General features: G+C 39.9%; 1 protein-coding gene across 1 annotated transcript in view; it reads right to left on the bottom strand.

The window, feature by feature from the left end:
* The window catches only part of ADGRV1 (adhesion G protein-coupled receptor V1), a 397,132-nt gene that overhangs the window by 357,586 nt on the left and 23,441 nt on the right, over positions 1–16,105 (bottom strand). The window contains exons 2-4 of the mRNA XM_075212995.1: positions 10,632–10,816; positions 9,078–9,227; positions 7,347–7,442 (exon numbers count right to left, since the gene is read on the bottom strand). Of these exons, the coding sequence (XP_075069096.1) occupies positions 7,347–7,442; positions 9,078–9,227; positions 10,632–10,816 (431 nt within the window). The remainder of the gene's footprint in view (positions 1–7,346; positions 7,443–9,077; positions 9,228–10,631; positions 10,817–16,105) is intronic.

Raw genomic sequence — 16,105 nt, 5'->3', positions numbered from 1 at the left:
CCGTCATGTTTTAATACACTCGTATGCAAAATTTCATGATCTTCGCTTGAAAAATGTGGATTTGTATAGAAAGACAGACAGAAGGACAGAAGGACAGAAGGACAAATTTTCTCTTTTATATATTAGATTTACCCTATCTGTACAGGAAGATTTCTTACTCACTTTAGATATAATAGTGAAGTACTTTGGAAATAAAAATAACAGAAATAACTGAAGGGCAATACCTTTTATTAAAACAAACCTGTTTTGCTTTTTGGCAGAAAATTAAATGGTAAGAAGTGGTGATTGAGCCCATCATTAAACTTACACTCAACAGAACAAGTCTGTTCAATATTTGGATTGTAGGAGGACCAACCCACACCAAGGAGGAATAACAAAAGAAAATTCAGGAAGAAAAACAGACAGGAATAGGGTGAAGAAGGCATATGAGTGCCAGACAGGGGAGAAACAGCTCCGCAATTAAAAGTCATATCTGGATATAGGTTATAATGTCATCAAAGATTTGTTGAAATGATGCACACATATGTTTCTAATCCAGAAGACCATATCCTGAATAATTTGTGATTTGTATTATTCAAAACAGTAGTTAGCTTTCAATTTAACATCATCAAATTAATTAGTCTGTTTTGAAGTCATAGAAGTAAACATAGTTAATGCTCATATTTTCTTATGACATTAATTTTCCAAGGGTTTTTCCTAATGTTTAAATTTCAAACTTTATTAATTCATATATTGTAAACCACATTCTTTTATTCTAGAACATCTCCATTATGTGTGTTGAACATCTACAATGACCAGGGGCACCAAGGGGGGAGCAGTTACAAAGTACTGGGGCCCTGTCCTGTCTATGTAGTCGAAGGAGCAACCAACCTGGTGTGACAACACCTCCTTCAGGGACTATGGAAGGGGCCCCAAGAAGTTGCTGTACCGGGGCCCAAAAAATCATGAAAATGTTTTCTTCGAAATATGTGAGGTTATACTTCATTACAAAATTAACTAATCTGGCTGGTACAAGGCACCAATGATAATTCATCTTTAAGGTACTATAATGCAAGAACATTAATATAAGTTCTAGCCAAATCAGTCAATATCTTGATCCCATCTTCATCTTCTAAAGCCCTCCAAATCCCATTTATCATGTAAGAGATGACTCTAAACATAAGCATACTAACAACACGATGCCAGGAGAGAGATGGACCACTTAGGCACCTTCCAAAAAATGTTGTCATAAATAACAGAGATTCAATCTATGGTGACAGAATACACAAAATTCTTTATCTGTAAATATCTAAACATCTCCCTAAAGTGGGATGCAAGCTTTCCAGTCTCTAATGTCCCTTCCTCTGGAAGAATACAAATTAAGCTAAGTTTACATGCCCTAACCTGCACAGACAGGTCAATGTTGCCGGTTGGCGTGAGCACCAAGATCAGTGAACAGCAACAAACATAGACAGCCAAATGTGCAGAGATCTAGAAATTTGGTACTTGTTTAAACTTTTAATTGGATTGTTATCGGACAAAAAACTCATGAAACCCAATTTACTATTAACCAGTGGTTTCAGGGAGGCCCTTTGAATTTGAAAAAAAATGTATGTCAGATTGCTCAAAACCAAACACCTCAAATTTTATAATATAGACATTAATTGCATAGTAAAAACAATATTCTATAATGAGGTTAATACAGCAAAAAAAATATACAGTGGTGTTTTAAATCTGCTATGCATAGTAAGATAATCCTGACGGGTGCTGTGTGAGCAGTAAAATCCTAACTATTGTGTGCAATCAGCAGAATTATTGTATTATACACTTTTGTATGTACAATAAATTCATACCTAAATGTTACAATATCTCTATACCCATCTGTAGATTAGCAATTAACTATTGATGCTTTGACCTATTAGAGACCACATTCTTTCCGTCTTTATTAAGCATTTTCCGCAAATAATTCTTATTGGTAACCTGAAGCATTATGTTCTCAACACAATAATATTTCTTTGTTTTAATAGAAGCTGCTTAACTATGTCCCAGCCAGATAGAGGCCCTGCTGACCAGATATAAGCAATCAGAATCACACATCGCTCCCCAGAATAAACCACTGTATCCAAAGTTTCATCTTGCTTCTTTAACTACTTCAAAGGACATTGATCTCTTAATAAAGCGCAAGAGTGAAAACGTACAGAACAAAATCTTGCCTCATCAAATCCACTTGAAAAGACGTAGGAGTTTATTTATGACCAATCACAAATGTTCATGTTAATTATTATTTCTTTTCGCAATGAAAATTAATTAACGTGGCAATTTATTAAAATTGATTAGCCAGGATAGCGACTTCGATAGGACTCTGTCCTGGAGAATTGTAAATAGCAAGTGTGATCCCTTTACTAACAGGTTCTTATGGCCTGGTTAAATTTATGATGTATGTGACATAGGAGTAAAGCCGGTCGGGGCGAGTTCTGAAAATCCCTCTCCTACAATGCTCTCCCCTTAGGATATAATGGCTAAAGCCATCTTAAGATGGCGTTAGCTGTCAGGGTCAAACTCTGAATTGCGGAGCTTGATAAAAAGGAATGGATTTGCACTTGATGAGGCTGGAACTGCAGCAGATATCAGAGGTTCATAAATGGATCAATCCAATTGACACAAACTTGTAGCACACATTACAGCCAACAATTTACTTCTAATCACTCAGGCACAGAATTGAAGCTTACTTTACTAATCACTCATTAAAAAACACCTGTAAACCCAGGAAGTCCTGCAATTAGAGATCAGCCAATCAAGCCACATTTGGAACCACATATAATACTCTTCCTAATCTGGGACTCACATTAACATTATCCCTGGAGAAATGTGGGTGAAACACATAGGACACCATTAAAAGAGAAGGACACCAGGCTACCACTGCTAGACTAACACAAAGTTGGCACCCAATGTCATGACATGGAGGTGCAGAATGGGACTCACCAGCAGCTCCACGGCCACTACAGATAACTACTACACGTAAAGGCCTTTCTTACCGACACTGTTTCCTAATAAACAACTAGGAAGCTAGGATTGCTGACCTCTCGAACCATCTCCACTGCTAACAGCATGTGGAATACTAAATGGAGCAGGCGACAGAACTCTATACATAGCAGCAAGAATAACATCTGGGGAAAGAATCACCTGCCTCCTGTACCATACACACTTCCCACAAGATATCGATCACCTCAGTAAGTGCTTCAAACTTACTCACACTGAACATAAAAGATCTACTCAGCTGTGTTACTTCAGATACACAGACACCATATCCATCCAGGAATCTGCTATTTCAATTTCAGGTACCTGGTTATTGGACACTTTTTACACACATTTCTGCCAATCCTCGATACAGATAACTATAGACTGCTTCACAAGATCCAAAGATCGTTCTAACCACAGATTGTTCTAGCCACTCTACCACAAACTCTATCTATTGATATTAAATCGCTTTCTGTACATATGAAATATGTTATTTACTATTTGTCTATATATTTGATTTATTCCTATATTGCAAGTATACTGTTTTTGCTAAGTATATTGAATAAGACATTAAAATGTTTTGAACATATCCATGCAATCTGTATCTCAATAACCCAGCATTCACAATCAAACCCCTTGAGGTGCTCCACTTTATGTATTTTAAGATTAGGGATAGCCTCAGAAACTACAGCAGCACCAATATCTACCAGTGCCTACTATCTCTTACCTGAGTAAGAGAGATGCATTGTTACTGTAATTGGATTAATTCAGACCATTGCCCTCTAGAGCTGTTCTTCATTTACCGATCTGCATTTTGTTTTACTTTATAACCACTACTGAGTATATTCTCCTTGATGGTGCAATTTTTAGTAGCAGTGGCCACCAGTCATTGGGGTCTATTTCTCTGGCTGAGCACACTGAATGTAATTCAGTTTGTGACAGTAAAGTTTAAACAGACGACAATCTGGGCTCATGTTTAGCCATTTGTTTAACTGACTTTTGAGTTCTGCTGCTGTTCTGTATCTGACCTAGACACTGCATATAAACACATCTACAGCAAATAATCTTCCAGTCCTTTACATAGAGAAAACTTCATACATCATTTGTAGTAGATGCAGAGGAGAAGAATAAAAAGTAGAGTTGGGCATGATATGATGATGTCATCGATTCAGCATATGAGACTATGTGTATAATTGTGTTCATTTTGTAATCACACCACTGCACACTTGGGGCTAGATTTACTAAGCTGCGGGTTTGAAAAAGTGGGGATGTTGCCTATAGCAACCAATCAGATTCTAGCTTTCATTTATTTAGTACCTTCTACAAAATGACAGCTAGAATCTGATTGGTTGCCATAGGCAACATCCCCACTTTTTCAAACCCGCAGCTTAGTAAATCTAGCCCTTGGTGTCATTGTGGCAGTTCCCTGTTAATTTTGCATGGAAGCAGACAATCTGTTGGCAGATCTGAGCCTAGTCTCACTTTGTGTCCCCTTTAGTCCACTGAGACTGCCCTCTCACAGAACAATCTGCTCTCTGCTAAGCATAACATCCAGGGCCATCTTAACAACATTATGGGCCACCAGGCAAAGCAGTACACTTGAGCCCCTACCTACATAACCACTCTCAGGAATTAAATGTAAATTATCAATAAAATTAAGTTTATATTTATTGGTACCTGCAACAAAAAATCAGTGTTTAAACATTTAAAAACATGCTGTACAGCTGTGCCTTGATTCATAGGTGAATAGATTTATTTTCTATTGAGCCCTGCCTATGGGGCTGTTATGCTCGTGGGGCCCCCGGGCAACTACCCAGCGTGCCCAGGGGGAAAGATTGCCCTGGTAACATCCACTTCTCCATGATCATTCTACTGGACCTCTCTGTTGCCTTCAACACTGTTGACCACCCTCTCCTCTTGCACAACTTTCACTCCATAGGAATGGTTTTACCTTGGTTTACTTTCTACCTACAAAAGCTCCTATCCCTCTACAAATTTGGGTCCCACAAGGTTCCAACTTTGGCCCTCTGCTCTTCCCACTGTACATCTCGTCAAAAAGTTTGCATTTACAAAAAAATAAGCACCTGATTCCCATTTGTGCTCCACTTAAAATTACTTAATAATAATTATATTTGCTTGGGTCATGGTCTTGTGTAGATAAACTAGTAAAATACAAATACAATTTTACTTGATTGTATGATATGAGATGTGTTTTGACAGCAGCTTAAACTGGATTTCTTCAATATATACATGATATTCTTAGGAGTGCAGTTAAGAGTTCTTATTATGACTTCTTATTTCAACGTATTATTCTATATGAGATTTTCATCTGTCTTTTCCAATTGTTTGTTTAACATTTATAAGGATATCCTTGTTCTGGTTTGTTTTTACATGAACATTTTTGCACGTTCTAAAAGATGACTTGCAATTTATTTCTTGCTCCCTATGACATTTGTGTCTCGTCTAATCTATTTACCCTCATTCCTTTGTTATTTTGCTAACAGTGTACTTTGTAACACAGAGTTGATCCTACTCTATATAATGCAAAATATATATCCATATTGTCCCTGTTCTGAATTGTCTCATTAAAATTTTTTCTCACCAATAGAAGAGTAAATGGAAGTTACCAGCTGAGAGCAGAGTATATCTAGAAAATTCTGGGTCTCATAGTAATATTTTGTAAACCTCTGCCCCTTCAAGCCACTTCTCAGTGCTCATTGGTCCCTAACATTATACTCCACACCCACACTAAGAACTGCTCCAGCCAAAAGTAAACCCCAACACTAGAACTTATGATGGCATACAGGGCCACCATCACAAATCATGGGGACCTACAGGGCCAAACGCAGGATTTTTAAGGGAGGGGTCACCTACCCCCACAAAAAAATAATATATATATATATATATATATATATAAAGCTGCTGCGCATGCGGCCGCGCAATGTTTAGCGCCCATTCGCTTGCAGAGGGAAGGGGTTTCTGGAGAACCAGAAACCCCCCCTGCGTGCACCCCTGCCCTAGACAGAGGGTAAGAGCACATTTCCCCAAACTTCTCCCCCTGCCCCCACACAGGGACACCCTCACCCCTTACTGTTCCCACCAAACTAGTAAATACCCCTGTCTGAACTTTAATCTTAAACTCCACCCCAAATTACATAGAAATATTATGATTGTCAAAGAAGACAAAGAAGAGAAAGAGGCACTCTAGTCAAACTACATTTTTTTTCTTCTTTGCCATCTGTATACAGAATAGGGAATGACCTGCGATAAGTAGATCTTTGTGCTACCACACCTTTGGTGTTCTGTATAGTAATATTATGGTTAGCTCTTTGCATTCATTTTATCAAATAGATAAAATTTTGATTTCTTCGACTACCAGCAGCAGCTTGCCAAAAATGTTGTGATTTGTAGTTATTAAAAGATACTGAGAACGAAACCTTAAAACAAAATTGCATAGATAAAGACACATTTTTATAAAAAAAAAAAAAAAAAAAAAACTTCAGTAAAAAAGTTCTAATTATACCAAACCTTGAATAAAACAGTGCAACTGAAAGCAAACTTGTATCAACTGTGCAGATATAGCCAATTTTTAAAATAAACTTTGCAAACAATAAAACTTCAGTAGAAAAGTGCAAATTAACCGAACTTGAATAAAGTAGTGCAAACAATAGCAACCCTATATAAAGTAATGTGGGTTAGCTATAGTCTTTTGATGATGGAGCTTGGAGGAGGAGAGGGGCTCCTTGCTCTAAGGGGATTCACCAGGGGACTTATGGTTAGGTCATTTTTTCCTTGTTTAGATTGGCGATAACAACCTGATCATTGGTGAAGAGTAGATGTTCAAGACGCAAGAATGCTAAAAAAGTAAGTCTTGGCATTTCTCAATAATCAAACCTTGGGGGTATTACTTTCTTTCCTGCCACATCAGCAAGCACTGTTGTTCAGTATCTGATGAATATCTACATGCTCCAGCTGTAATGCTCCAATGTCCACAAGGGAAGCAAAAATACACTTTTTGCTTGGAGCGTGGACATGCTCCTAGAGTGAGTACCAGCCAATACATCAAGTCAGCACTGCACCAGGGAACCCAGAAGAACTTGGTAGCTTGGTAATGGTAGAGGCTCCAGCTTCCACAGAACAAACAGCTGAACACCACCTTCCCCCACAAAGTAAACCTAATGGTATTTCTCTACTGCATAAGGCTTCCAATAACAAAAACAGAAAATATTTTTTAATGACTGTACTTTACAATAATTAATAATGACACAATGCAAACTATTCTATACCATGTAACAAAAATGAAATTTATTATGTATGTTATTAACAAGAAAATAAAATAAAATCTGTACCATGTCAAGGGAGATGATTCCAAAAGCATTGTCATTTGATAGTATAGTGACAGTTACTACTTTCTGGGATCCAAGCTTTGTGTTTGACGGAGGGTTCTGAAAACAAGAGGACAATAGAGATTACATACCATGGAGAATGTATTTTATCACTTTTCCCATGACAGATATGTTTACATGCCAGCTAAGAGCTTTGACAAAATGCAAAACAGTCCAAGGTAACCAATATTATGGAATGGTGTCATGTCATCTCGCTAGACATATGTCAAGAGACCATTAATCAATGTCTGACAGTCTGTTAATGACACCATAGAGAAAAGGAAAAGGGAATAGAATTTTCAGGGGCTTTAAGACACTAAACGTTTCTAGCAATGAGCACAATGTAATATCTGAGGTGCTGTCTTTGTTCTGGCAAACTGTTCTCATGGGATCAAAAGTAAATCACAGCATTCTTGGAATGTTAACATAAACATTACATAAGTTACTCTGGAAAGATAATCCCACACACTTGCCAGCAGAAAGAAAAAGAGAAAACTCTAAACAAAGAGATTCACATTGGGTACTGAATACACAAAGTTAGGTTCACAAAGAGTTAGGGTCCTTCATTACTGTGTATTTATGGAAGAGAAAGACGCTCTCATTTGCATGTTCATATAGTAAATATCACTACGTCTGTTTGAGAAAGATGCTAGCGTCTCACTGATAAAAGGAGCTATATCAATTATTAAGGAGTTTAAAATTGTGTACATACACAAAGAAACAAGTGCACCTTTCATCATGAAGGACCATTTTTAATACAGTAGTATATAACATTATTCAATATAGGGACTAAATAACAAATTAATAGAGGGGTGAGGTTCCCTTCTAGTTGAGGACTAGTGTAACATTAATTCCGGCCATCCATTGCTGTGTGCAAGGAGTGCATTAAGGTAATGTACAATGTGCATTGTGCTTCCTGACAGTGACTGCTATGACCGAGAAACAAAGCATTTAATACAAAAACATGTATAGGGCGGCTGTCTGGTACACCAGTGAGGCTATTGAAAGAGTCCCAATCAGCGCTCAAAGACAAAGCTGCACATTACAAATTCTGTCCCATATACTTTTTTTTTATAACAGCAAGTTTTACATTTGTATACAATAATCAGGCAAAAATAAGGGGTGGCAGGGGGATTGTGCTGTGAACGAGCATGATGACAAGAGGGGAAAAGAAAAGCCTTATTGCTAACTACATCATATGTGATATGACTGTGGATGCCATGGTCATTAATAACAGCTTGAAAAAAAGTTAAGGAAAAAAGCATTTTTACTATTATCTTAGGCTATTTGTCCGATTAATATATTTCCTTCTAGTATTATTATAAAGTGCATAAAGTTGTTATACTTTTGTCTTGTACTTTTCTCACTTAGGGATGGAGCACCGTGGTTCAGGCACCAGTTGAAGGTGATAACACACTGTACTGCAGAGAACACCATAAATCATAGCCTTTGCCCTCATCCTCAAAGACACTCACTCCTTGGTATGCCAGAATGCCAACCAGTAATCCCCAGCTTCAAAAACACTCTATACATCCCTGGGGTAAATGTACTCAATATATGACAAAAAAAATCAAAAAAGACACACATTTTATTATTATGTAATGCTACCAATAAAACATATAGATAATATAAAAATGTATCACTAATATACATGCAGAATGTTTCTACTTTTCCAATCTTCAAGTTGAAACTCACCTGTAATATTAGAAGGAAATGAAACGTTTCATCTGCCTCCGGCACGTCATCATCACACACAGAGATATAGACAGTGCGGTTTCTTTCCCAGTCGGGTATGAAAGCAGCAGTAGCAGTTGCGAAAAAGTCTCCAGTGTTTTCTTCTTCCAGCTAAAACACAATAAGTATTACCTTAAAATAATATTAATGTTTTATTTATATTGTGCCCTACAATGCTCTGTTTTATGGAAGACACATCAACAAAATACCACTAAAGAGGACAGACAGCAGAAAAAAGTATTTATTTTTGTTTTCTACTGATATATTGAGACAAATCCCCCATGAGATTTTAAGACTGAAACTAGTGGTAAACTGGTGTGGGCTCACTGTAGACATGTGAAACATTATTTTATTATTATTATTTTTAAAAAAACTTATTTGCTTTTATTTTTTTACCCAAGTAAATTACTTATTAGCTAGAGCAGGCACTGGTGACCAAGTGTGATTTTAAGATAATAGTAATTGACAATTAAATCAAGATTACTGGGGGGTATATTTACTAAACTACAGGTTTGAAAAAGTGGAGATGTTGCTTATAGCAACCAATCAGATTCTAGTTATCATTTATTTAGAATATTCTACAAAATAACAGCTAGAATCTGATTGGTTGCAATAGGTAACTTTTCCACCTTTTAAAACCTGCAGTTTAGTAAATATACCCCCAAGCGTGACTTAGTGATATTTCTTCTGTAGTTTCTGCAATATTCAACCGCTGAAATCTATAACCTGATAGCAATACTGCATATGGAAATCAAATCAAATAACTGAATTTACAAACAGGTTTTGTGTGTATTACGACAGTATGGTGTTTCCATGCTTTGTAATGTTAAACACAGTAATATTTAGTAATTATAGTGTGGTTATTGTTTTAAATTCTTGGAAGAGTTCTCATACTACAAACTTAAAAAAATAATAATGATATTAGTACAATAATTATTAACAAATGACACAGAAAATAAATATCTACATAGGGACCATTGCCTGGTCCCTATGCAAACTTTTGTATGGGGTCTGCAGAGTTCCTCCCCTGCTGAACCAAGGAATAATTTTACAATAATCTGTCAGACATGTTTTACTTTCCATTAGCTCAAATTTATATGAGATGTTCAAAAGTTTCAAAACTGTTCCTTGGAATGTTTGCCTTATTCTGTATTTGGGCGCAAGGCATGTCGCACCAGAAGAATTTTGGCCTTGAGTATTCCCAAACCTATCCCAACCACACCACACAACAGAATGAATTGGCCATTGTCATCCCATTCATAGACTATAAATTTAGTGAAATGTGAATTGACCACTGTAGTGTGAATGGCCTTTCAGTGGAATTGCAATGGAAAGGGAGAATGAATAGGTGGAACTTTGCACCTCTGAGAAATTATCTGATCCATAGCGAAATTCAATTTGTGCAAAATATCACTGTAACTTTACTTATCTCTACTCAAGATCTTGTATGATCTCTAAGTTAGTAACAAACAAGATGTTTTGAGACCTCAAGCGCCAATAAATGCATTTCTTTACCAGGACTATTGCAGTGATGTTAACAGGTGCTCCCGTCCTTTCGATAACCAGCCGTATCACTGTGGTAGTGGTTTCATTTACAAAAAATTCAGTTTCACCAGCAAACTGCACTTGTGTTTCTCCAGATATGGCAGTGACTAAGAATGCTAAGTAAAACAGTGCAGTGGTGGAAATAGAGGGCATCCCTGTTGAACAGAAATAGAACATTAGATATCACTAGAGAGTAGCTGTATCAGCAGATGTCATCAGAAAGGATAAACACATGAAAACCAAGATATCTTGTATGTCATGGCTACAAAACTTTAGTACAAACAGTATATTTACATAAGCAGATGTTTGTTTACTCTTTTAATCTATCAGTAATTATTGTTAAATATCAATAAGAAATGTTTAGGAAAATTAACAACTACAACAACAATATGGTTTGTAACTTTTTTCAGTTCTGGTTAGATTAAACTGACAACCAAATATGAATGAATGATGAGACCAGTGATCCAAATTAGAGAAATATTTTTCTTGGTTCTTGCATCTCAGTTACATTATCCTCCCACAACTCAATCCCTCCTATAATACATTTATGGAGTATATACAGGGGCGGGCTGGACCGGGGGGGGCAGGGGGGCAGCGGGCCCCTCAGTCTAACGGCTGTTCTGGTCGACCGCCTCCCCCGGTCCCCCGCCGTGGATGCAATATTTTTTTTATATTACCGGCGTGTGACGCAATTCGGCCGCGTCAGCACACAGGCGGCCGCATCACATGACACGCGATGCGGCTGCGTCATTATGGCGCAGTCGCATCACGTGTCATGTGATGCGGCCGCCTGTGCGCCCCCGGGGCTGATACCTCCCAGCCCGCGCCTGAGTATATACACAAGGCCTGATTATCCAATAGGCTGACTAGGCTGCAGCCTAGGGCTAGAGGCTTTTGGGGGCAGTACAAAATGGTGCCAGGGAGATGTATAAACTGAAATTCATTTTAAAATATAAGAGAATAGTTGTGCTCCACAGTAAAAGGAAAACATGAAGACAAATGTTGTAAGGTTTTAATCTTAACGTGTTCCTACGATAAAGTCTTGGCATGCGGACGGCAGTCAGAGTAACCTGTACACCGGCTCAGCTCTTTACCCAAGCTCCAACTTTTTCTTATTCTCTCAAACATAAAGCATTGGATATTTCTGAATACTGTTAGTATACGTCACAGCAGCGCTGAGAATCGACTTCATACAGAAAAACCAGGCTCTTTTAGGATCTACTGAACTACCATCTCTGTTCAGCTGTGATAACTGTCATTGCTGTTTCAACATATGTTCAGCTGCCCACTGAACTCAAATGTTATTGCTGTTGCCATCTCAGTTTGGCTACTGGACCCTCTGCACCCAACTGTCAGCATCCTCCTGGACCTCGTTGTGTCAGAGCTGCAGAAACCGCCTACAGCATTAACCCCAGCCAGGGGGCTGTAAAGTATCCTTCACTACTCCCATTGCCCTGCACATTTTGGATCAATTGTTTCTTTCCACTATCTCATTACCTACCCCAGGTAATACACATTCATTCACATCCTTCCATCATGCACCTACTTAATTTACACTCTCTCCTAATCACTGTCACCACACTTTGATTTAAACTCCTCTTCTGTCGCCATCATCCTATTTCTCCCCCCATTATGATTTCTCCTTCACTACTTCCCTCCTTACTAGCCTGCACACTGTTTGATCTCCTGCACCTACTACACTCACCAACCTACATAAACAGAAATAAATCCCTCACCCACAAATCCTCTTAGCATGTCCTCTTTCTCTCCCTGCTCCTTCTCATGGCTGCTGGAGACATCTCACCTATACCTGGACCCCATACAATCCTCACTCTCTGCTCACACTCCTTGCTCCATCCCAAACCTTTCCATCCAGCCCGTACTTGCAATCCCGCCAACCTTATCCACATAACTCCACTACCCTGTCTTCCCTTCTCCTGTGCACTATGGAACACCAGATCTGTTTGTAATAAACTTGCATCCATTCATAAACTATTCATTTCCTAATCCCTCAACCTCCTTGCCATTACAGAAACTTGGCTCACCTTCTCTGACACTACATCCCTCTCTCCTCTGTATCCCTGGACCCAGAAACAGACAATGTGGTGGAGTAGGCATTCTACTTCCTGCAAGTTGCAACTTTCAAGTCATACTCGCTGAACCCTCACTCTCATTCTCTTCCTTTGAAGTCCACACTATCCGTTTATTTTATCCTCTCCACCTTCCTGATACTGTCATTTATCGCACCTCAGGTCCAGCTTCCCAATTCCTTGACGAGGAATTGGGAACGAGGCTCACTTATTTCCTATCCTTGGACCTGCTTTCTCTCCTACTAGGCAATTTCAACATTCCAATTGATAATCCCACTGTCTCTTCTACCATAAACCTATTTCAGTTACATCCTCATTTGGTCTTTCCCAGTGGACCTCATCTACCACCCACTGTGATGGACACTTCCTTGACCACGTTTAGCCCTGCTACTGCTTCATCTCTCTAGTTTCACCAACTTAGCATTCCCACTTTTTAACCACAACCTCCTTTCCAAGAGCCTTACCTCAAGTCTTACTCCCTGCACCCAAATCCACACGTACACTACGACACCTACATACTCTTAACACAATCCACTGCTCAATTTTAATAAAATAACTATTTTATCCTATGTCTGTATTGTCCTGCCCTAATCAGGCCACCTCTTTCTACAACTTCAGCCCTAGACTATATCACACCATTAGACCCGCTACCTGAAAAAGGGCTTCTGCACTGCAGAGCGTCACTGGAGAAAATCTCGTTCCTATACCAATTTCCTCCACTATAAAGTCATCCTTTCTTTTTACAGCACTGGCCTTTCAATTACCAAACGAACATTCTTCAAATCTCGAATATCCACAAAGTCTTCTAACCCACGTCGCCTCTTTGCCAGCTTTACTCACTTCTATGCTCACCTGCAACTCCTCCCCATTCCTCCCTCACAGCCCATGATTTTACCACCTATTTCAAAGAACAAAATCGACAACATTCAACAAGATAATTCCTCATGCCAAATTCCACACACTCCACCCACTCTACACAGCTTCCCTTACATTCCCCAATCCACCCTTAATTCATTCTCTCCAGTAACTGAAGATGAAGTCTGTATGCTCATCTCATCATCTCACCCTATAACGTGTCCCCCGACCCTATTTACTCCCAACTTCTTTGCTCCCTCTCCTTCACTGCATGCCTACATCTAGATCAATTCTTCAACCTGTATCTCTCCACTAACACATTTCCATCCTACTTTAAACATGCGCTCATCTCACCAATTCTAAAGAAACCATCTCTCTTTCCAGCCTCTCTCTCCAACTACCACCCTATTTCTCTCCTCACCTTTGCCTCCAAACTACTTGAGCGATTAGTGTACAAATGCCTGGCTCACTTTCTCTCCTGTCACTCCATTCTCAACCCTCTGCAATCAGGCTTCCGTCCCCATCATTCCACTGAAACTGCTCTCACAAAAGTGATCATTAATATATTTACTGTAAAGTCTAAGGGTCATATCTCCATACTCATTCTACTGAACCTCACTGTTGATCACCCTCTTCTCCTACACCCCCATCACTCCACTGGCCTTTGTGACATAGTTCTTTCCTGGTTCACTTCCTACCTATAGAACTGCTCCTTTAGTGTTTCTACCTCTGGTAGATCCTTCCCTTCACTCCCAGTACCTGTTGGGGTCTCACAAGGCTCTGTTCTTGGGCCTTTATTTTTTTCATTGTACACCTCTTCTTTTGGGGCACTAATTCGCTCATTCGGTCTCCAGTACCACCTCTACGCTGATGACACCCAAATCTATATCTCTTCCCCTGACCTTTCCCCTTCTGTACTAACTTGTGTAACCAACTGTCTTTCAACTGTCGCCACATAGATGCCCCAATGCAACCTAAAGCTAAACATGTCCAAAACAGAGATTATTATCTTCCCTCCTGTCAGAATCACCACCTCCCCTCAAGTCTCCCTCACTGTCTGTAACACCACAAATTCTCACTCTCCCAAACCACTGCTTTGCTGTCAAACTTGACTCCACCTTCTGCTTTATTCCTCACATCAGTTCTGTTGACTCGACCTTAAAAATATTGCTAGAATACATCCTTTTCTTACTCACATGCTACCAAAACTTTTATTTATTCTTTCATCATCTCCCGTCTTGACTACTGCAACTTCCTGCTATCTGGCATTCCCAACACCCAAATATCCACACTTCAATCCATCCTAAATGCTGCTGCATGATTGATCTTCCTCTCTCACCGCTCCACATCTGCTGCACCATGTCACTCACCAGACTGTGAGTGCTTCTTCCCGTGTGTTTAGGAACCGTTGCCGTCCACCATCCTGAGGGTCTGCGCATGTGCAGCCCTTTCAAACCTTCAGTACCTGTTCCTTTTAGTTAATTGGCTGATCAGGCAACACTCCCTATTTAAAGCACCTGTTGTCTATACCTCGTTGCCTGATCTTGGAGTCTCATTCCCCATGAGCCTCTGAAGGTGTTCCTGTGTTTCCTCGTGTATTCAGCCCAGCTGATTCCTGTGGTTTCCAGACCACTTCAACTCTCCTGTGGTTTCCAGACCACTTCAACTCTCCTGTGGTTTCCAGACCACTTCAACTCTCCTGTGGTTTCCAGACTACTTCAACTCTCCTGTGGTTTCCAGACCACTTCAACTCTCCTGTGTTTCATCGTGACTGTATTAGCTGATTCCTATCTGCTGCCTCCGTGCACTACAGTTATCAACTCACTTCAACTCTCCTGTGTTTCATCGTGACTGTATTAGCTGATTCCTATCCGCTGCCTCCGTGCACTACAGTTATCTACTCATCTCAACTCTCCTGTGTTTCATCGTGACTGCATTAGCTGATTCCTATCCGTTGCCTCCGTGCACTCCAGTTATCAGCTCACTTCAACTCTCCTGTGTTTCATCGAGACTGCACCAGCTGATTCCTATCCGCTGCCTCCGTGCTCAACAGTTCCAGCTCATCTCAACTCTCCCGTGTTTCATCGTGACTGCACCTGCTGATTCCTATCCGCTACCTCCGTGTACCTGCAGTGTCCTGCTTGCCGCTACCCTTCAGTTCTACTCGTGTCTGCAGCCAGCTGATCCGCTCTCCGTGCTTCTACAGTGTTCCTGCCTGTGTCAACTCGCCTGTCTGCATTGGATCACCGCTCCGCTGCTGTCCTCTGCTTGGATACCGCTTCTACTCTTCAGTGATCTCCCGGTGACCAGTCCTATATACTACAGCTTCCTGAGTATTGTTCCATCGTTGCTGGTCTACTTACCTGTGCGCTGCACCTACTTGTTTACCGCTTCCATTTCCCTGGGACTTCGCATCCTGCCGGCCTCCTGCCGCTCGGGTATCTCTGCACTCCCTTCTGACAGCCTGCTCTTCTGAACCACGGTATGCATACTTATCAT

The sequence above is a fragment of the Mixophyes fleayi genome, chromosome 1 (assembly GCF_038048845.1).
Source record: "Mixophyes fleayi isolate aMixFle1 chromosome 1, aMixFle1.hap1, whole genome shotgun sequence".
Taxonomy (NCBI): Eukaryota; Metazoa; Chordata; class Amphibia; order Anura; family Limnodynastidae; genus Mixophyes; species Mixophyes fleayi.
This window is presented reverse-complemented; position numbering and strand designations above follow the sequence as displayed.